General features: G+C 54.0%; 1 protein-coding gene across 11 annotated transcripts in view; it reads right to left on the minus strand.

Moving 5' to 3' along the window:
- The window catches only part of TBC1D16 (TBC1 domain family member 16), a 79,819-nt gene that overhangs the window by 40,019 nt on the left and 17,064 nt on the right, over positions 1 to 22,736 (minus strand). For 9 of the 11 annotated variants that reach the window (XM_053568338.1, XM_053568339.1, XM_053568340.1 and 6 more), the window contains exon 3: positions 20,860 to 21,424. In XM_053568338.1, the coding sequence (XP_053424313.1) occupies positions 20,860 to 21,424 (565 nt within the window). Of the gene's footprint in view, positions 1 to 5,351; positions 5,657 to 20,859; positions 21,425 to 22,736 lie in introns of those variants that run through there. The other 2 variants (XM_053568342.1, XM_053568343.1) reach the window with 2 other exon arrangements.

A 22,736-nucleotide genomic window follows, 5' to 3' on the forward strand; every position in this document is an offset into this window, starting at 1 on the left:
AAGAAAAGAAAAAGCAAGACATATTTGAAGAATTTTTGGACAAGGAAGCTCCGACACACATATAAGGCAGGATGGCCACCCTGGAGCCAGGCAGGTGACGGCCTGGCTGTCACTCTCAGGGCAGACAGCTGCCGGTAACGTAGGTCGGTCCTGCACCCTTCACCCCACTAGGGAGCTGCCTCCACCTTGAGACCTGGTGTGGGTTCACGCCAAGGGGCACGGCGCAGGCAGGCCTCATCCCCATCCTTGTGGCAGCCATTTCTTGTCAATCGCCATTTACTTTTCAGACATGCATTTCCCACCGTAAACTGTGCTAAATGCTATTTAGTAGCTAATTAACTTTCTGCACGAAGACCTTCTAATTGCGTGCTCTCCCCCCTCCGCCTGGTCCTCGGAGACACCACGCTGACTTAGGACATTGGTTTCCACCTCGCAGACACGACTTCAAGCCTGACAACAAGCTGCCAATCAAGGCCGCAGAGGTCAAGGGGGACCAAATTAAGAGCCCTCCCCCACCACCAAACTTGCTTGGCGAACCTGAATTTAAATAAGAACACAAAAAGGTTATGAAAAATAATTTTTCCTATTGAAACTCTCGGCCAAGCAGCAGAAGGGCCACCGTCCTCTGCTCTTTGGAAGAGCTAATTTCTGCTTTGAGATGTTCTAACCAGAATCTGTTTATATTTTGACTGCACTAGCATCTGCCATCCATCAAAGGGAGAGATAATCAGAAAATAAAGGCTTTTGATTAGCACTTGCATAAACCACTGCAGTGCCAATTACTGCACAGCCCCAGTGATCTGGAGGCAGGAGGTGGAAAGGTGTGTGTTGTGTCCACCCACTTTGGGCCAAAAGCCAACCTGGATCTTTCCACTGCTCTCAGACTTTGTGTGTGCGTGTTGTAGGAAGGTCTACATCACACGTCTACATCCACTTTGTAAATGCAACATGATCTCCTATCATCCTTAAAGACAGAGTCCAACGCAAGCTGGTACTTCCAAGTTGGCCAGAAAAGCGCAGACTTTCCCATCAGAGCTGGACAGCAGATCCCTCAGGGCGGCATCAATGGCACCATGGTGGTCACATGGCCCAGGGGACGTTTTCAGAGTAGAGCCTGCAGCAACCATGTTACATCTCCCTGACCTCCGTCAGAAAAGACAAAAGAGGCCGCATGTGCCATCTCGAGCCAAAGCCCAGCCAGAAGTTTGTCTGTCCTGACCATGTTCCTTGTTGAAGGGCAGAGCCACCCAGGCAGGCACATGGGCTTTGTCCTGGAAGCCCATATCCTGGTCAGGATTTCTGTTCCCTGGGACAGCCTCGGCAAGCCTGACCCCTAGGAGCCGTGGTGATGCCTCCTGTTAGGCCAGTGGGAAGGCCGGGCTGGATGAGAAGCCTGAAGCCATCAGGGCCTTTGCAGTAGCCTATGGGAAGAAAAGAGCCAGGCCTGGCGGTCAGCTGTACCCTCTTGCCCTGTGATCTGGGCTGCTGTGTTTATTACTCTCTTCCGCAGGGGCCTTGAAGTGAATCCTCCTTGGGTGGGGGTGGAGGGAACCTGGAACAGGAGGTGGGGCCCAGGTGCCTCCACTGAGAACCAGGGAAGGTCGGGACCAGGAGGGGGCTCGGGGCTGTGCCCAGTGCTGCCGTCCACAGCAGAATCAGCCTCCAGGATCCTCTTTCCAGGCCAAGGTCAGTACCAAACCCAATTAATGGAGAAAATTGTTTTGGAATATCTTGGGCAGGATGGGGGCAGGGAACAGAATTGCTTTAAGCATGGCTATTTTAAAAATAGAATAAATGAGTACAGGAATTTGCCCAGTGACCAGGAGCTGGTACTCTTCCAGAAAGTGCAGACTGAGGCAGGGGCGAGGACTGTCTCCATGAAGGGGAACTTAGCTGGGTGTTTTTCCCTCTCAACTATGGCCTCACTCTGTGGGCAGAGCCCTGGGTGCTGCCAGGAGCTGATTCTAAGCAGGGAAAGGAGGTAATTCAGAATTAGGAGGTCTGGGTTCAGTGGGGCTTAGGTGGCTGATGCAGAATTGTCCTTCACACGGTTTTACACAGGCAAACATGCACCCTCTGGGTGCTCAGATTTATGCCTATGCGAGATTTGGATGGGAGTGTCTTAAATATGGAAAAGCAAGGTTGCCCAGCAATTCTGAAAGTGGTATATTAATTTGAAAAAAAGAAACAAAAAGCCCAAAAACAGGTGTAAGAAAATAAGAGGACACTGAACATTCATCTTCTGACTCCAAGTACTTTCAAGTTCTCCTCCCTGAAATATGTGTGTGTGTGTGTGTGTGTGTGTGTGTGTGTGTGTGTGTGTTTAGAAAGGAGAGGAAGGCTGGGCGCAGTGGCTCATGCTTGTAATCCTAGCACTCTGAGAGGCCAAGAAGTGGGTGAATTGCTTGAGCTCACAAGTTCGAGACCATCCTGAGCAAAAAGTGAGAGCCCGTTTCTACTAAAAATAGAAAAACTGGGCTCAGTGCCCATAGCACAGTGGTTACAGCACCAGCCACATACACTGAGGCTGGCGGGTTTGAACCAGCCTGGGCCAGCTAAACAACAATGACAACTGCAACAAAAAAAAATAGCTGGGTGTTCTAGAGGGCGCCTGTAGTCCCAGCTACTTGGGAGGCTGAGGCAAGAGAATCACTTGAGCCCAGGAGTTTGAGCTGTGACACCACATACAGGATGACAACTTGAGACTCTGTCTCAAAGAAAAAAAAAAAAAAAGAAAAGAAAGGAGAGGAAGGCATGGTGCCCTCCCAGAAATCCTGTTATTTATTTACTTTGAACTTTTTCCCTGACACCTCCCTGGGAGGTGCATGCAGAGCCAGCCAGGGCCCAGGGCTCCTGGGCAAGTGGGCATCTGCAGGGTCTTACAGGTACTCCCCAAAGTCAGAAAGCAAAGCAGCCCCCTGGGAAGTGCAGACACCCACATCGTGAAGTCCCGCTTCAGCGACAGGTACAGCCAATTTGCCCAAACTGAAACCGTTTTCCTCTGAGGACTGTGGATTTCTGGAGTCCAGGCCAAAGCCTTCACAGTCGCTGTGCTGGGCCTGTCCCCAGGGCCCCGGCCCAGCCTGTGCCAGGCAGCGTCAGATGCCGCACACGGCCACCTTGCCGGCAGGGGCAGATGAGTCTGTTCCTGTGTCCTGTACCCCACCGGCCGGTCAATGGGCGCCTCGACTTAACAATGCAATTCCAACAAAAGAGGAAAAATGAATGTTAGGAGCAAAAAATACTTTCCAGAAGGTTCCATACACAAGATGTTGGTCCTTTCACCAGCAGGCCCTGCCTGCCTTGTCAGTTACAGCCACGAAAACTCACAGTGTAGTTCTGCTAAGTGTGGGGACGCACATCCCAGCCAGCCCTGCCAGAAACCCCACACGGTCCTGTCTCCTGGGCTGCACTGGGCTGCACACCGTCACCTTTCCTGTCCTTCCTTGACACCCAGAGCCCTCAGCCTCCCCATCAAGGAACAGCCTTTCTATTGGTAAAAGGGAAAAAAGTTTCCCCAAAGGAAGTTTCTTAAATTGAAAAAAAAAAAATCAGACTGCACGGGGAGGGACATTTTACATCATACAACTCCTGCCGCTCCCACTCATCCTACTCACAGACAGGACTGCAGGTGGCCAAGGGACACCCCAATATGAGGGACCACACAAGACCTTCACATGCCGCACCACATACCCCAAGAGGGATTTTAAAAATTATAGTCAGCAGGGGGAAGGATTTTGCTTGTAAAATAGCAGAAGCAAAGTCCTCACAGCCAGAACCGCTCCCATGTCCAGCCCTGTGGGTTGTACCGTGGATGCGTCCAAGCCCTTTCCCCAACAGCTCACATCTAGTACAGCCTGCCCTGCTCTGTCACCTTCACCAGCGTGGCCTTGACCAGGTCACTTTACCACACTCTGTGTCTCATTCAAGTAATAGGCCCCAAAATACAGAGGGTAGGCTGGGCATGGTGACGCATGCCTGTAATCCCAGCACTCTCAGAGGCCAAGGCAGGCAGACTACCTGAGCTTAGGAGTTCTAGACCAGCCTGAGCAAGAGTGAGACCCCGTCACTACTAAAAATAGAAAAACTAGCCGGTGTGGTGATAGGCACCTATAGTCCCAGCTACTCGGGAGGCTGAGGCAAAAGGATCACTTGAGTTCAAGAGACTGAGGTTGCTGTGAGCTATGATGCCAAAGTACTCTACAGGGTGACAGAGTGAGACTCTGCCTCAAAATAAAGGGGGGAGACCCAAAAATGTATACACATTTTAAGAGAGGAAAAAAATGTTTTGAAATTATAATACTCAACTCACTTTTGACTTCTGCAATTATAAGAGATACAAGATACAACACAAGATAACAAATATTATTGGTATATGTCGAGTATCACAGTTTTAGTGGTTTTATTCCTTTCTTAATATGTGTATACATTTTTTAGTGCTCTCTGTATGCACTGTGCTGGGTTATTTTACAGGATGAAAAGACAAGAGTTTTCCCTGCCCATGGAGAAAGTCTTCATAAACACTGGTTGTCACTGGGTCCTCCCAGCAGTCTGGCATAGCAAATGGGCCTTCAGAATCGTTCTGAATACTTCCCACATGGGCGGCTATGCCGGTCACTTGCAGACAGGCAAGTCTCCATGAGCAGATGGCCCTGGTCACACCCATAGTATGCACAGCCAGCCAGAGTCTCGGGCTTCCTCCTGTGTCACCCCAACTAGCCAGCCATCAGAGTAGGCCTCCCAGGTGGTGGCCTTCCCAGGAGGTTTGGGGTGGTCATGGCTGTGTATGGACTGGCTCAGGACCCCTAGACTTTAGACTTCTACATGTGTCTGGTGGGTTGCTGGCAAGAGCAAAGGCAGCTGGCGTGGGCCTGGGGACCTCTGCGCCCACTGGCACCCCCACCCAACAATGGCCACTGCCCCCAGCTCAGCTCCTGCACACCCAGCAGCTTCCACAACAGCCCCTTGGTCTAGCACTGCTCTTTGCTACAGGCCGAGAAGTGGAGACACTACAACCTTCACTAAAATACGTGAACAACCCCATGCCCCAGAGCAGCATAAACACTGGCCACCACCAATCTCACCAGAGGGTGTCATTGGAAAAGATTACCATGTCGGGGAGGGGAAAGGACTCATGAATGCCAACTCCCGACACCTCCTTCTGAATTCCCAAGGCATTGGCTCAGGGGTCCCCACCCTCCTGGACTGGCCAAGGGTTGGCTGCCCCCTCCAGCAGCAGGACTTCTGTGCAGCATCCGGGCCCAGAAATGTGTTCCCATAGTTCCAAATTCCCAAAGACAGTGGGGAGAGTCTGTTTTTCTAAACTCATGAAAATGCTGGAAAAGTGTTACCTCCTGATCTGCTCTTGACAAAGCTCTGGAAGCTTCTGGCCAGGTTTCCCTGCCTTCACAACAGGTCTCTCGGAAGGACGAGCTTTCAGACCTAATAACTAGATTTTGCTTTCAGCTGCCGGAGCAGGCTGTGTGCACAGCAGGTCCCTCTCACAGGGCACGTGCAGTGACAGAGTGAAGGCGCCCTGCCTCCCAGGGGCCGGCTCTGGGCAGTGGGAGCCAGGCTCACAGTCAGTGCTCTGGCCACCACATGGCTCTGCCCTGAGGGAACCTTTTGTTCCAGCAGGGGCAAAAGTGAATCCTTGGCAGCACCTGGTATGTGTTTCTCAAGTCTTGAAGTTCAAGACCAATTGTTGGGTCAGAGGCTTACAGGACCTAATCCAGAAAATGTGAACCAAAGGTTGTTTCCCACGGACCCAGTTACCCTGCTGGTGCTAACTTCTTTTCTCTTCTGTCTTTTTTACATTGTGGCAAAGTGTCCACAACATAAAATTTGCCATTTTTATCATTTTTAAGTGTACGGAGTGATGCATTAAGTACATTCTCATCGTTGTGTGACTATCACCACCATCTACCTCCTGGACTTTTTCATCTTCTCAAACTGAAGTTCTGCCTCCATTAAACACTCCTCCTCCCCCTCCCTCAGCCCCTGACACCTGCTATTCTATTTTCCATCTCCAGGAATCTGATGACTCTGGGGACCTCCTGTGACTGGCTTATTTCACTCAGCAGGATGACCTCAGGGGCTATCCATGTTGTAACACATGACAGCAACGCCCTCCTTTTTAAGGCTGAATAATATTTCACTGCACAGACGGACCACATTTTGCTTCCCCTTTCATTCGTGGATGCCCATGTGGGGGCTTCCACCTTGGGCAAGGGCACGTGAGGATACACTATCGGTGTCAGTCTCTGCTTCCGATTCCTTTCTGCACCTTCTCTTTATTTCTAACCCTTCTACGCAGACCAAGAATCTCTATGCAATCACAGTAACTTTATTTTATTATTATTATTTTTTTTGGCTGAGGCTGGGTTTGAACCCGCGGCCACCTCTGGCATATGGTGTCGGCGCCCTACTCCTTTGAGCCACAGGTGCTGCCACAGTACTTTTTTTAAAGGCAGGAGGTCACAGAGTAAAGTCCAGACAAGGTCACCCTGGAGACTTCGCTGGGCTATCTTGGGGTTCACGAGCCCACATAGGGGCGGGGGAGGCAGGAGAAGCAGGTTGAGTGGACCCTCGTTGGGCTGACCGTTCTCTCCACCAGCCAGGCATGTCTGGTTTCCGTCCAGTCTCTGTGGAGACCCAGCTGAGGCTCGGTGGGTGGAGTGAGGTCATGCTGGAAGCCCTCTGCCCAGACACCCAGAGAGGGGAGAAAGTCAGTGCCCCCTTGACAGAATTCTGGCTGCCAAGAGTGGACGGAACCCAGGAAGGTCGTCGGGCAAACCCTCGGCCTGGGGGACCTGGCCTGAGGCTGAGTTAGCCCGCTGCCGCAGCCCTGGCACTCTGCCTGTGTAAGGAACGCCCACCCAGTCCCTGCTCACAGGCGTTTGCTAGTTAATGTCCGTATTATTTGGGGTTTACCAAGATCAGACTAGGCGGAGGTGGGGAGGACCGCGGGGACGCTCGGCAGGTGGAGGCGGGGCGGGGCCGGGGCGGGGCCGGGGCGGGGCCGGCGCGGCGCGGGCAGCCCCTGCTGCTCTGGGGGAAGCCCGCCATCTGCTGGGCACCCGGGGATCGCTCCCTGCGCGGTGCCACCTCCACACAGACGCAGTTTCCAAGGGGCCTGCAGGGGCAGCTCCTGGCCGCCGCCAACGCCGGAGCAGGAGGAAAGGGGCTGACACTCTGCAGCAAGCCTGGGGCCCAGGCGGCCCCGCCGTCCTCGTCGGACCTCGGGGCCCTGCGTCTCCGTCGGTCCCAGCCCTGGTTGCTGCCTGACCTCCTGGGCTGCCTGCCCTGGAGGCCGCTCCCCCTTGTCGGCCCTACAAAGACGCCTCTCTGCAGGCTCCCTATAAAGCGCCCTTTCACCCGGAGTGGGTCTGGTGAAGCTCGGCCACCTCCCAGGGGTGTCCCCTGCCGGGCTTCTGAATCGGCGCTCCTTCCTCTCCACTGCTGTTCCTGGCCTGCTGTCGGCCTGGAAGCCCACTGAACTGTCCTTTTCAACCACTACCAGGGAAACTTTCTGGACAAGGAATCACCCTGAAGGTGGACCCCTAAGACGTCTTTCCATGCCTCCCAAAAGTGGGGGGGGGACTCTGACCCAAATCAAACGGTGGCCAGTGGAATGGCAAACACCAGAGCCCGGGTAGGGGGAGGGCTGCTGCTCTCCTGATGTCACTCGACACCCTTCCCGGCAGCCTGCCAGGCGCGGAGAGACCGTAGCTACCAAAAATAATCCTCCCAGTGTTTAAATATTTACAGAAGCAAGACAGATCCTGATGCCTGCACAACCCACTGGGTTCTGCCCTAACCAGCCCCTGTTTTTAAGGTCTTGGTGCCCTTTCCTCTCCCCCCTTGCTGCCTCCTCCAGGGGCCACCGACAGGCACTGGCCCTTCCCCTCCCCCTGAGCACCCCACTTCCATCTTCTTGCTCTCACATTACTCCATCCCTCGAACCCCCCTCCAGAGCAGCCCCCTTTCTCCAGAGGGCCTGCACTCCACTTTGGAAACCAACAATTAAAACCTAACAGAAGTGGCATTTGGCCATCTAACCCCAGGCCAGCCTCACCAACCCCCACCCAGGAACCCAAGGTGAGACAGGTGGGGCAGCACCAAGGCCTGCCCCAGACATGCACGGAGCCTGGCGCTGTTCCCATGGCCCAGGCTCAGATGCCACTCTTCATGTGGCCTGCCAGGAGGTATCATCACGCGCCCTACCAGCAGAGGTAAACTGAGCCAACAAGGGAACAACCTGCCAGCGCATTCAGCCAGGCAGAGCCAGGACACGGCCCAGGGACTCGGCTCCAGGCTCCCCCACTTAGCCACCACCTGTGTCACCACCTGGGACTTGAAGGAGGGGCTTGGCCTAGGCCACCTGCTCCTCCTAGCCAGGCCTTTGCAAGAGGTGGGAGATGTGGACAAGCACGGCTGGTGTCCAGCTGCTCTTGACCATCCAGAAAACCCTGTTTTCCTGAAGCAGGTTCCCCGAGGCAAGGAAGCACATTCTGTACGTGCAGGTGGGGGCCACCAGGCGCCCTTTGTCCTCTGCCCCTGCAGTGCAGGTGCTTCAGGGCTGGCCTGGGTGGACTGAAAGGAAAATCCACGTGAAACATGCCCTTTCTGTTTACTTTTCTGGGAAGGACAGTAAGGCAAACAGATGCAGATGTAGGAGTACTTCCACCACAAGACAAAAGGTCATTTGCTTGCCCCCCAACTTTTCGAGAGGATTTCATCAAGTGCTGGGTCACATTACAACAGCCAGTCGTGGGTCTCTGAAGGCCCAGCATTAGCTCCCCCACTGCTCTGGGAGGTGCTGCCACGTCACTGCTTCTGGGTGCCTGCGACCTCATGCTCAGAGGTCTGGAAACTCACGTGGGCCTCCCAGCCCTGCAGGCCCTGCCAGGGCTGCTGATGCAAGAGCCAGGGACCTGGGGCCTCTAGCTCCCTCCTCCCAAGGGTGGCTCTGTGCACTCAGAGCAGCTCAGCCCCCGGAGAGCACCCACGAGCCCTGGTGCAACCAGTCGGCCGGGTTGCGTCCAGGCCTCCCAGAGCGGCTGTCATGGTTCGAGAGCTACGCTGGAAAAGGCTGACAAGTCTCATTTCCCTGACCTTCGACAGCCCTTCTGACACCAGGAATGCCGGTCCCTGGGGAGCGGCCTCTCCGAGAGCCTGAACTTCCTTCTCTCTGGCTCAGGAGAGTTGATGCCCTTACTTCCTCCCTGGCCTGACAACTGTAATAGAATAGGTCAGCTTTTGAAAGAGCCGCCAGCCCTTTGGAACGTTGTCAACAATAGCATGGTTTCAAGACAAGCTCACCAAAGGCAACGGCTCTGCTGGGCAGCTCGGTAAATCCAGCTCCCTTGGGTGACAACTTAGCTGGTGACTTCTGGGATCGCAGCCCAGAGCCAGGGTCAGGGCCACGGAAGTCTCGAGCAGGGGCGACGGACTGTCTCCAGATGTCCTCCTGGAAGCCTCTCCACCATCAGAGACAAAGCAAGGGGAGTCTATGAGAAAGGACTGGCCAGAGAACATTAGGGAAAAAAGCAGGTCACCAGTCTGTACAGACCCACGCTGGCCGGGCTGCTGGCCTCGAGCCACACGTGGTACCAGCACTTGGAGTGTGGCAAGTCCAAACTGAGATGTGTTCTAGCGTAAAGCACACGTGGGGCTACCAAGACTTGGCAAGAAAATGAGCGTAAAATATCTCTCATCGATGGTAGTTTATATTGATTTCATTTCACGTTGAAATGACACTATTTTGAATATCCTGAGTAATTTTTAAAATGAATTTCACCTTTTTTTTTTTTTAACTTGAAGAAATGTGGCTCTCAGACTCACATAAATATGCTCAGCTGATTTTGGACGAAAGGGGGAAAACACCACAGTGGAGAAAGAATGGTCCTTTCCACAAATGGTGTTGGACCTCCATACACAAAATAAAAACCGTGACCCATATCAAACTTTTAGGAAAATAATAGGAGAAAATCTTCAGGATCAAGGACTAGGCCAGGAATTCTTAACCTTGACCTCAAAAGCATGATCCATAAAAAGAAAATTTGATAACTTGGATTACTATAAATTAACATCTTTTGGTTTGTGAAAGATCCTGTTAAGATGATGAAAAAATACAAATTGGGGGAAATATTGGCAAATTACAAATCCAATGAAAGACTGGTCTCAAAACTCAATAGAAAAAAAAAAACCTGATTAGATTATGTACAATACGGGCATTTTTGCTTAAAGACACACTTCACCAAAGATGATACAGAGATGGCAAATGAACCCAGGAAAAGACGCTCGAATGTCACTAGCCCTGAGGGAAACGTGGGTTACAGCCACGGTAAGCTATCACTGCAGGCCTATCAGAACTGGCTACAAAAGAAAAAGAAAAAATAGTGACAGCACCAAATACTGGCAAAGATTTAGAAAAATTACATCACTCATAAATTGCTGCTAGGAATATGAAACAGTATAGCTACTTTGGAAAAATGTTGGTAATTTATTTTAAAACTAAACAGAAGAATCTAAACCAGAAGACACAGCCTTTGCATTCCTAGGAATTTATCCCAGAGAAATTAAAGCTTATTTCAGACAGAAACCCATACGTGAATGTTCAAGGCAGCTTTACTCGTGATAGCCCCAAAGTGGAAACGGTCTGCGGTGAGTGGTTAAACATACCATAAGGCATCCACGCCGTGGACACCACTCAGCAATAAAGAGGAGCAGACTCCTGACGCATGCAACATAGGTGGCCCCGAAGGGGATGACAGAATAAAAAAGGTTACATTGTGGTCAGATTCCATAAAATTATTTTGGGGGTAGGGCTGCTGAGGGTTAAAGATTGGGGGCAACCATACCAGGGTGGCAGAAGGGAGCCCTGTGTGTGTGTAGGGGGGGGACAATGCTGCATTCTGATAATGACAGTGGCTACCCCAAGCTACAAGGGACGCCGTTGCAGGTGTGACCTGGAGATTGTACCAACCTCTATTTCTTGGCTTGGAGAGCTGACTACGGTTTCATGTAGGTGTTACTACAGAGGGCAGGGAAGGCGGTGGGGGGGGGGGGTGCACAGGACCACCTTGTACTTTTTTTGCAACTTCCTGTGACTCTATACTTGTTTCAAAATAAAACTTTGGGGGGGGTAGAGACAGAGTCTCACTTTACTGCCCTTAGTAGAGTGCTATGGCATCACAGCTCACAGCAACCTCCAACTCCTGGGCTTAGGCAATTCTCTTGCCTCAGTCTCCCGAGTAGCTGGGACTACAGGGAGCCCGCCACAATGCCCAGCTATTTTTTTGTTGCAGTTCAGTTGGGGCCGGGTTTGAACCCAACATCCTTGGTGTATGGGGCCAGTGCCCTACTCACTGAGCCACAGGCACCACCCCCAAAAAAACTTTTTAAAAAGGTGACTAATAGACAACTTTAAGTCACACAGGTGGCTCACACGACATTTCTATTGGACAGTGCTAGTCCAGACCAGGGGTCAGCAAACTATGGCCTGAGGGCTAATCTGAGGTTGCCACCTGCCTCTGCACAGCCTATGAACTAAGGATTCTTTTTAAAGGCTTTATTTTTTACAGCAATTTTAGGTTCAAAGCAAAAGTAAGCAGAAAATACCATGTCCCTTATTGCTTGACACATCTGCTATCACTGATGAGCCCATATCAATGGGGCCTTAGTAAGAACTGAAGCCACAGTTTACAACGGGTTCCCTCTGGGTGCTGTGTGTCCTGCAGCTTCACACCCCAAAACCCTCCACATCTGCCTATGCCCCCTTCTCTACCCTTGAACGCCGGGCAGTTGTTTTGCCTTTCCCAGAACGCCCTCCCGCCAGAAGCACGCCGGCACACAGGACACAGCCTTTCCGGGCGGCAGTGTGCCCTCAGGGTCCCTCCATGTCTTCTCATGGCTCAAAAGCTTACTTGTTTTTAGTAATAAACAATATTCCCTTGTACGGATGTCCCAGAGTTCACTTCCGCATTCACCCCCTCATGGGCTTCGTGGTTGCTTTCAGTTTGGGGCATTTATGAATAAAGCTGTTATAAACATTTGCATGCAGGTTTTTGGTGTGAAAGATAGTTTTGAACGTTTTACAACATTTTAAAAATCCAAAGAAGAATATTTCATTTCATGATACATGAAAATTACATGAAATTCAAATTTCAGGATTCATAATAAACTTTTCATGGAATACAGCCTTGCCCGTGCGCACACGTGTAGTGGCTCTTGTGCTACGAGGGTGGAGTTAAGAAGCTGTGGCAAAGACCATTTGGCCCCCAAAGCAGAAAATACAATCTGGCCAAACACTTAAGATTCCAACTCTGAAAGGCCAGGGTAAAAGTGAACCACATGTTGGTGACAGCAATGTTGGGAGGATCTAAGACCGTAAGTATTTTCCTCATGTCTTTTCCCCAAAATTTCTAGAATGGGCATGTTTCACGTTTGTCACTGCTGAAGCAGATTTCTGTAGCTTCATGGCTTGGGCCCCAGTGATTTCTCTGGGGCTCCTGACCAGACACGGTCTGCTCAGCCCTGGCGGCTGGAGGGGCTAGGCCATGCCAGGAAATTGACACATGACAGAAAAGAGGCTTCAAGAAAGCACGATTCTGTTTTGGTTTTTTTGCTTGTTTTGAAATTCAGAGTAGCTGTCTTGGCCAAGAACTTAGTGTCCTATGGCTCTGGGCAGGTGACTTGTGGTCTGCCTCAGCCTTTTCAGAAATGCAGTGATGACAACGTGGGCGTCACGTCTGGGACTAGAGTGAGTACCCACAGAGCCCGTGTTGGGGTGACTAGTGTCCTCCTAAACTAATGCCCACTTGGAACTCCAAAGGCAACCTCATTGCAGACAGGATCTTTGCAGATGTGATCAGATTAAAATGAGGTCATCCTGGCGGGGAGGTGGGGGGGATCCCTAATCTGATGATAGATGTCCTCCTGAGAAGAGGGAGATTTGGACACAGAGGAGAAGGCCATGTGAAGACAGAGGGGGAAGCTGGGTTGATGCTGCCATGGGCCAAGGAACGTCTGGAGCCACCGGAATCTAGAAGAGACCAGGAAGGACCCTTCCCTGGAGCCTCCGGAGGGAGCTCAGCCCTGCAGATGCCCTGACTTTGGACCTCTGGCCTCCAGAGAAGACATGTTTCTTGCTCTAAGCAGCCTGGTTTGGAGTACATTGTTACATCAGCCACAGGACCCTAAATAAAGCACGTAAAAACAGCCGGCATGCTGTGTTACAAAAGTTCTTAGAAGTTCTGTTCCCATGATAAGGCTTGCTATCTACCTACAGCCACCTTGCTTAGTCCTCACAATAAGGACTATTTCTCAGATGAGGAAACTGAGAGGTTGAGCACTTTGCCGAGGCCACACTATGGACATCTCAGGCAGTGTTTGGATTCACAGCTTGGTGTCTGACCACAAAGACCTCCTGTTATAGGCCCTGCCAGGGCCCTGGGACCTCACTGGACCAAGCCGGCCAGCCCTTTTCCTCCCTAGACATCGTGTGTGAGCCAAACAGCCGCTCCAGAGTCACACATCAAAGGGCTGGGCACTGCCGAGACCAAGCCCAAATTCTCTGGCAACCCCTTGGAGCTCCCGGAGCTGAGGGCAGCCAGAGAAGAGGCCCGGGCATCCGCCGGGCTCCCTGGCCTGGCAGTGAGACTCCCAGGCGAGACTTGTCCCACAGCTGTTTCCAGACTGACCATGGCTGCAGGCCAGTCCACAACGCCTGGACCTGCCAGCTGCCCTTCCTGCAGCAGCTTCCTTCAGACCCCCAGTATTGGTCACCCTCCAGGCACAGGGGGAGCAGCTGGTGACGGCCACCTTCACTGGGGTAGCCGGGGGAGGGAGAGACGCCGCACAGAGCCTGCCAAGTGCTACAGAAACACAAGACAAGATTAGTCTTCACGAAGCACAGAACAGATTGCAGGGTGTCGGGTGATGGGATGTTTTAAAGAAATAAATCTCAGCTCCCGGTTACAGAAGCGCAAACAAACCCAAACAACAGATCTTCGGAAGCTGCCGGCTTCCCGGCTGCCAGGCTGCTGCTGGGGGCGGGGGATATTCCTGGAGCATCCCCAGGGGACAGCGGGTGCCCACGGGGTGTGCCAGGGTGCCAGTGCTGGCCTGCAACTGAGTTCAGGGGTCTGATCCTGAGATCTGGGAGGATCAGGGGATGCAGCCCCCAGCTTCCAGCTGCTCTGCCTCTGAAGTCTCTCTTGACTCCTCACCTCTCACCTGGGTGGCGGCAGCCCCTGGACCAGTCCCCACACCTGCTCTCCCCACCGCACCCATCCTTGGTCCTCACTGCTGCTGGGTGGCCCCCTAAGATGCACCAGCTGGCTCTGACCACGCTTGCCCCTTCCCATGACCCATGTCATCCTCCACAGGCTCCACTCCTCATCTTCCTGGGGCCTGTCCCTTTGTGTCCCCTCCTCTCCCACCTCTGGTGCTACCCAGACTGGGAACAGGGACAAAAGAGGCAAAGGGCATCCCTTGGTCCATGGGACACTGATTTCTTCCCCCATCTCCTGGAGTTTCTGCTCACCCCGCAGGCTCATCTGCTTGCCTGGTGTCTAGGCAGAGGTGGAATAGCAAGACTGTCTTAAGAAAACCACCAAAGAGGCTAAACTTCTGAGCAGGCTTCAGATGACCTGGCCAGACACCCCCAAGGCCTCTGTGACTGGACTCTGCCAGGACGCGGGGGCCTGGCCCTCTGGGCTCCCTGAGTGGATCTTTCTCGGAGCCTGGGATTCTTCCCCAAGAGCCTCATTTCTGTCCTCTGTACCCTGTGGGAGAACATGAGCTGTTACACCAACAATGACTGATAACTCCATTAATAATTCAGCCATTACTGCTGATACCCTGTTGTCAGAGAGCCTTTTCCTCCTGAAGGCAAAAAGCACTCATGATACCATTTATTTTGGCCTCGTGTGGCCTGCGGTGTGGGCCGGCACCTGCTGGGTGACCCTCGAGGTGGGGCAGTAACTCACCCAGCCTCTGCTGTCAACAGCGCTGGCTGGCTCCAGGTTCTTCCCGTGGCTTCAGCAACCTGAACCCTCTGCTGCCATCGTGCCTCAAGAAAGCCAGCAGGAGGGAACACCTGTTGGACCCTTCTTATCTTGTCTCCCTTACTCTGCTCACAAGAACATTTCGTCTAAATCTGTGCTGGCCAAGCCAGAAGCCCCTGCCACATGTGACTATTAAAATGTAAAATCAGGCTTGGCACCCGTAGCACAGTGGTTATGGCACCAGCCACATACACCGAGGCTGTCAGGTTCGAACCCAGCCCAGGCCAGCTAAACAACAATAACAACTGCAACAACAACAAAAAAAAATAGCTAAGCTCTGTGGGCGGGGGCACCTGTAGTCCCAGCTACCGAGGCTGAGGCAAGAGAATCACTTAAGCCCAATAGTTTGAGGTTGCTGTGAGCTGTGGCGCTACGGCACTCTACTGACATAGTGAGACTCTGTCTCAAAAAAAAAAAATTTTTTTTAATGTAAAATCACTGAAGATAAATAAAATTTAAAAGCTGCACGAGCCACATTTCCAGTGTATAACAACCATACGTGGCGAGGGCCATGGCACTGCTGGTGTCCAGCATGCAAGGATGTTCTGCTGGATGGTGTAGGAAGCACCAGGAACGGCAGTGTCTCAAGTGTCCTGAGAATGACACACTTAGGAATCGACAGGTGCTTTCACGAGCGCTCAGGGAAGACATTCACGTCCCCCTATAGACAGCTGGGGCTTCAGCAGGAGAGGAGGATGCTCCAGCTAGAGGGAGTAAGGCCAGGACCCAGGGGAGGCTTGAATCAAAATGCCCAGTGTGTGGGAAGAGAGCAAGAGAAAGGGCCGGAAGGGCCAAGGCTCCCAGCAGGGCCCCTGGGCACACTGTCCACTGGCCAGCACCCACCTGCGGTTCCACCCAGCTTGCCTGGCCCAGCCATCAGGAACACTATGCCACAGGAAGACGCCAACCCTCCCCTTCTGTAAGCCTGGGTACCATCATTCACCCAGGGGCAGGTATCCAGAGAACACAGGCAGGAATGACAAGAGGCTCCTAGGAAAGAGGGCATGGCATTCATGACCCCAGAGAAAGGCCAACAGGCACAGGGACAGTCAAGGAGCTCAATGACCAACTAGGTCGCCCTGGGCTCCCTCACTAGCAAGCACAGGGCAGCAGGCAGCTGGCTGCCCCAAGGGTGCGGGGCTTCTCACGGCCAGCAAAAGCTGGTTTCATCTGAGATCAATATAATCACAGAACAACATTTTTGGAAATTGAAAAAAGGGAGACAATGTGCTCATCATCACACCCCACAGACACACTGGCACATCTTCCCCTCAGCCTGTGCTGTGCCCTCTGGTGGCCACTGGACACACGCTATTTGCATTTGTATTTAATCAATCATACACGAAATTAAAAATTCAGTTGTTCAGTTCCACTGGCCACGTTGCAAGGGCTCTCGAGCCATGGAAAGCTGGCAGCTCCACAGGGCAGCCCAACTCTGAGCTGCCTCTTCCTCGCCCAGGCCTTTCCCAGAGCTCCCTCAAGGTGTTGAGCCTCCTGGAAGTCAGTGCACCCCTCCTCACAAACATGGCACCCCTGAGCTCACATGCAAGGTGGGGTGAGATTTCAGGAGGCCCATGGCCTCAGCTGAAGCTCCCAGATCTCACAGAGGAAGCACATGCAATGTCCCTCCTCTGTCACGGCTAGTTACATTCTTTTCTTTTCTTTTTTTTCCATATAAAGAATACCACAATGAACATCTCCATGCCAATGTTTTTTCTTTTCTTACTGTTGGGGATTCATTGTGGGTACAAATCCATGCTGTTTTCCCCCTTTTTCTATAATTTGGATTATTTCCTTGGATGAGTTCCAGAAGGGACATTCTGACTGAGAGAACAATCATTTTGGTTCTTTATTCAGATCATTAGTGCACACCCGGGCAGGGCCCACTGACACGGTACCAGCCACACAGGGGCCTGTGATGTCGCACCCTCACCCAACTGGCTCTGCAGACTAGACAAACAGCAGGATTCCACTCGGGCCTGCCTGGTGGCCATCCTCCCCATCATAGCCCACAGTCCTGATTTCTGACCTTTGGAGGGCGCTGGGCCAAGAGAGCCCAGAACCCAGCCCTGCTCAGGGAAGCTCAGGAACTCAGGGAGAAGCCCATGACAATGAGTCAGTGACAACAGCTGTCCCCATCAGCCCATCCCCAAGTCAGCCCTGCACACTCATTCAGTCAAGGATGTCCGAGTGGCACTGTGCTGGGGGCTGGGGGTCCAGAAGGAGACCAAGAGCTTAGGCAGGTGGGAAGCAGGCCCTGCCCAGCTGCGCCCCACAGGTAGCACACAAGTATGGAGAACCCCGGGAACACTGCCACTTTTATCTACTCTGCCCTTCTGTGAACTACCTACCAAACAACCAACTGTGGGGGTGCTCACAGATGGAGGGCGCTGTTAGTCCTCCCGCCTGACCCAACTGGACAGCTGTCTGCATGTGTAGTTCTCCAGTTATACCACTAGAGGGAACCAGTGAGCCACCCTGTGTCTCTGCCCTCCTGGGGGAATCTTCCAGTCAAACAGGAACCTTTGCTGGGGAGTGGCTACAGGTACTCCTGGCTCCCCAAAGCCATTCCTTTAGTCACACGGGTCAGCCAGTCCACTGGGGGCCTCAGCCCTGATGTCGCTTCCTGTCCCTTTGGTCCTCTTTCAGGGGTTCTCAACTCTGGCTGCACTTTGGAGCCCTCTTGGGGAGTTCAAAAATTTGTGCCTGCTGGCCACCCCATGAGGCTGACTCAAGTACAAAGCTGCCCTGGGGTACTCACGGGCAGCCTGGCTGGGGACACCTGCTCTACAGTGTCCAGTACCACTGAACGCTTTTAGTCTAGAATTTCCAGTCCCACACGTGAAGGTGCCTCAGGGAATGGGAAAGGGCAAGGGGCAGCAACTTTGCTTCCAGGCCTAGGATGTGGGAGGCAAAGACCCACCCTGGACAGCAAGACTGAAGGACAGGCATGCTGGGAAATACAGATTCCAGGGCACACCCAGCCCTCCTGGAATCCGTATCTGGTTGTTCAAAGCGCCCAGCAGTCTGTCGTGCCTGATGGCCCTGTGGTTGTAGCCACTGTGTCTCCCATGCTTCACCTGCCACTTCTGCCCTGGAGATAGGCTTTTTCCACGTCAGCCCCAGACTGGGGTTGCTCAGGGATCATCTGGGGGTCCACGGCAAAGAGGCCTAAGGAAGAGCAGCACCACGCCAGCAGCCATCTGGCCAAGGAGCATCTTCTACATGCCTGAGGGGAGCAGGCTGGGAGGGGGTGAGCACCCAACACCAGCCTCCCATGGAGGACGCCTGGGCCAACCTTAGGACCACAGCCCAGGCTGACACTCAACCTCACCCAACCCACCCTACAACACTCCTGAGGCAGCTGAATTTCAGAGTCAGGAGGTAACTCTCAAGGTCACTCAACTGGGGGGTGACACCAGGATGTGAAACAGATCTGCACACACGGGGCTGCCACCTGGAGTCCCAGCAGGGCTGGGCAAGAGAACAGAGACCTAGCAGGGGGTAGCACCCTCCTAGGCCAGGGCAGAGGGGAGGACACAGAAGGCTGCCCCCAAACCCAAACACGAAGATACCAGCAGGGCTGCACCTCACACGTGCTAGTGGAGTCAGGAGATGGGAGAAGACGTCCAGGCGAGGGGAGCTACGGGCACAGGCACCAGGCAAAGAGGGAAGCTGGGGGCCACAGGAGAAGATGACCTAGAGGTGGGGAGGGAGCCACATTGCTCAGTTGGGCCTGGCCTTCCAACCTGAGCCAGAAGATGAGGCTTTATTCTGAAAATGGTGGGTGGCCCTGAAGGGTCCCAGGCAGAGGGCAGGTCCAAAACCAGAGTCCTGCAGGGACCTACAGATTCCTTATCCCACCCTCATTGTGACAAAAACGTCTCTTGACACTGCCACAGACCCCTGGGTACAGAATCAGCTCCCAGTGAGAATCACTGCTCTGGAAGAACATGGCACCCCTCCTGGGACCGTGCCCCCCCCCAAGCAAAAGAAGGTGAACCACTCAGGGGAGGCCAGGGAAGGCAGAACCAGGGTGCATTCCCTTGACAACTCAGAAGATGCATATTATTGTTCTCATCTTACAAATGGGGAAGCCGAGGCTCCAAGAAGATAAGGTCTTTCCAGGGTTCACATCAACCAATGGTGCCAGGACTCAACCAGCACGCAACTCCTTGAGCCCCAAATCTGAGCACTTTACGGGAGGGGGCTGCTAGGCAGACCGCTGAGCAGGTCAGGCTCTGGCGTGGTTGCCACTATGTCCTGGCCCTAGACCTACTTCTGGCACACAGCTCCAACCCTTCCCTGCGCCTGAGGCCAGGAGGTGCCCTCCCCGCCTCGGCTACTGCAGGTGCCACCGCACTGCCCCCCTGGCACCGCCAGGGGACGCTCTGACAGGGCCAGAAGGACTTGAGCCAGGGCTGGACTTTCGGCCCTTCCTTTGTTCCCTAGCCCGAACGCAGCGTCCATTGCGGCTGACTGCCTCCTTTCATCTGCGCCCTCAAGTGCTTGAGACCAATGTTATCAGCTCACCCTTGGGCTTTAATGGACCGAATCTTATTGAAGGGATAAAATCAGGAAAGAATCCATCTCAAATGCATTCTTGCTGAAGCCGGCAGAGCATTCCGGGTCCTCCGCCCTGTGCCTCTGCTGCCTGGCGTGACCTTTTGTGTTCTAGCTGGGGGGTAAAGCCAGCTGGGTCCAAACCTCCCCCACCCCCGCTTGACTTAAGTCCTGGCTGGGTGACCTCCAGCAGTTTGCTGACCCCGTCTGAGCCTCCCTTCCCCTTTCCTTGTGAAGGAGATAATATTAGGGCCTAGCCCACGCCCCGCGTGGGGCTGTGGAAAGCATAAAGACACCAGCGCCCCAGCGCGCAGTGCGCAGGCGCAGCAGCGCTCCGCCCACCAGCCCCCAGCAGGAGCCCGGCTCTGAGCTAGCTCTGTAATTAGTCACGCACTCCCGGACTTAGGCCAGCCCTTGCTAATGTCTACTGTCACCACCATCATTTGCCTCATCTGTGCAAGGAGCACAGCCGAGTACGGGAAGGGGCTGTGGAAGCCAGTGGGGGCCCACCTGGGTGTGCTGGTGCTCCGGGCTGTGCCGCGCACTGCTCACCCCTCTGGTGCGCACCCACCGGGTAGGCCCCAGGACCCTCATGACCCCTTCCAGGGGTGGGGTACTCTCAAACAAATCCAAACTTCACAGAACAAATCCCTTTATTAAAAGGATCCAGAAGAGCATATATGGCCCCAAGGCCATCAACTCCCACCCCTGTGCGCTCCAAGGCCCACGGAACTCTCTGCAGGGCATGGGTTGAGCTCCGGCTCCCTCAGCCCGGCAAGTGCTGCCACTGAGCCCCACCCCCTGCCCCCCTTCAGCTCCCCTGGGGTGCATGGCAGCTGGCCAGTAGGGTGCATGCCACCAACATCCCCCAGGACCGGGCTCCCACTCCTACCTCTATGGCTGGCAGATGCAAGGGGGAGAAAGGCTGACCTTCCTGAGGAGCCCAGCACGGGCTGGGGACCGCACAGAGTAGCCAGCCCTGTAAATAAGCTTTGTGACACCTCCCGGCATCTGCCTAGTGGCCATCCCTTGGCGGCAGGAAGAGAAACACAGCTGGCAGGGACTGCTTGGTCCTAGGTGAGGATGCCCAGGGGAGGAAGGAGAAGACTGTGGAAACCCACTGCGTACCCCTCACAACCCCCTTGACCAGACACAGGAGCTGGACACTGTGTGGCCTTGGGGGTCCACCCCAGAGCACCCATGCCCAGAACCAGGGACTCACCTGCTGTCGCTTTCCAGAAACACGGAGCTGCGGCCCTCAGCCAGGGCTGTGCTGATGGGTGAGAGGCAGAAGGGGGAGGAGAAGGTGTCCGAGTCCGAGTCGAAGGAGCTGTCCCTGCTTACACCCTCGGTCGACAACTCCAGGGAGCCCTCCTTCTCCCCCACCTCGGGCCGTGGCTCCTGCCCCTCCTCAGTGCCATCCTGGGAGCTGACAGTGGACAAGGTTCCGGAGTCACTGTGGGAAGGCTGTGAGGCCGGCTTCTCCCCGTTCTCCAGTGAAGGGCTGGGGAGCACGGTGTCTCCAATGCTCTGGGCCACCACCAGGATGTCTTCGTCTTTGGGGATCAGCGAGGGGCGTGGTTCCATGGGCGAGGTCTGGTGGGGGGCCCCTGAGCTCCAGGTGCGCCGGCCCCGGGAGCGGGGTGCTTTGCGCACAGGGGAGCTCTCTGGGGTGATGTAGCGCAGGGCCTCCTCATCCTGCCTCTGGATCCGAGAGTTGGGGACCCACGCCAGGATGAGGGTGGCACCCAGTGTCTCATCCTTTTCCATGTACAAGCACAGGTAACCTGGGGGAGTGGCAGGGCGGGCTTGTTAGAGGCAGTGGGAGCCGTGGACGAGGCCCTAGCAGAGTCGGGGCCAGCTCCTGCTAGATGCCACCCCAGCCCCACTCCCCACCTCCCACACCCCCACACCCCCGTCTCCCACACCCCCACCCCCTACTTCTCACACCCCCACCCCCCGTCTCCCACAACCCCACACCCCCCCCGTCTCCCACAACCCCACACCCCCCCCCGTCTCCCACAACCCCACCCACCCCATCTCCCACACACCCACCCACCCCCGTCTCCCACACACCCACCCCCGGTCTCCCACACTCCCATCCCCCACCTCTCACAACCCCACCCCTGTGCACAGCAGTCAGGCAGAGACTTCACTCTATTTCATGAAAAGAACACATCCCAGCTTGTGGTGTCTGGGCCTCTTTTTATTTCTGTTTTTTTTTAATGTGGCATTTTGGACCAAGGGGCCGCCTTTGAAGCTGCTTGATGTGTGCCGTGGTGTACACTGGATTGCTGGTGGGGATAGACAGATGTGCTTCCACCAGGGCCAGTAGCCAGGGGGTGGGCGCTGGGTTTGGGCGTCATTTCCTAACACAGCACCAAGCCCTTTTGGGACACTCAGGCCCCACCCCTGCCTCTGTGCTGAAAGCTCTGGGGCAGGGCTGTGGGCCTCCACCACGGCCTCTCCTCAGTACTGCCCCCATTCCCAGCAGAAGTAGGGAACCTCGGGATGTCAGCCAGCTGTGCATAAGGGTGCAAGGGCCAGGCCTGGTGTTCTCACAGCCTTGACTCACGAGTCACATGGCTTTGGGACTGGGTGCAGCCCAAGACCTCACACCCCATCCCTCTGCCTCCCAGCACCACAGTGAAGCCTCTGAAGGCCTAGAGGCCCACCCCCCAAATGTCCTCCCTCTAGGGCAGGAGTGGCTGCAAGATGCAGGGTGTGGGCTGGTGGTCACTCTGCTTGGGAACCTAATTGGACCTCTGAATCTAACTGTCCTCATCACTGTAAAGATACACTTATCAAGGCTTTCTTTAAACATTTCATTAGCATGATCTAAAATTTGTCTTTTTTTTTTTTCCTTTATGTTTTTTGAGACAGAATGTCACCACATGGCCCAGGCAGGCCTCGAGCTCCTGGGCAAAGTTGATCCTCCTATCTTGGCTTTTGAGTAGCTGGGATCCAGGGCAGGCACCACCACACCTGGCTCAACATTTCGTCTTGTTTAATAATTTATTACTTAGCACTCACATTGAGACACAATTTGCATACAATAAAGTGCCCAGATCTCACTGCAACTTAGAACCTTTAAATATT

The sequence above is a fragment of the Nycticebus coucang genome, chromosome 18, assembly GCF_027406575.1.
Source record: "Nycticebus coucang isolate mNycCou1 chromosome 18, mNycCou1.pri, whole genome shotgun sequence".
Classification (NCBI taxonomy): domain Eukaryota; kingdom Metazoa; phylum Chordata; class Mammalia; order Primates; family Lorisidae; genus Nycticebus; species Nycticebus coucang.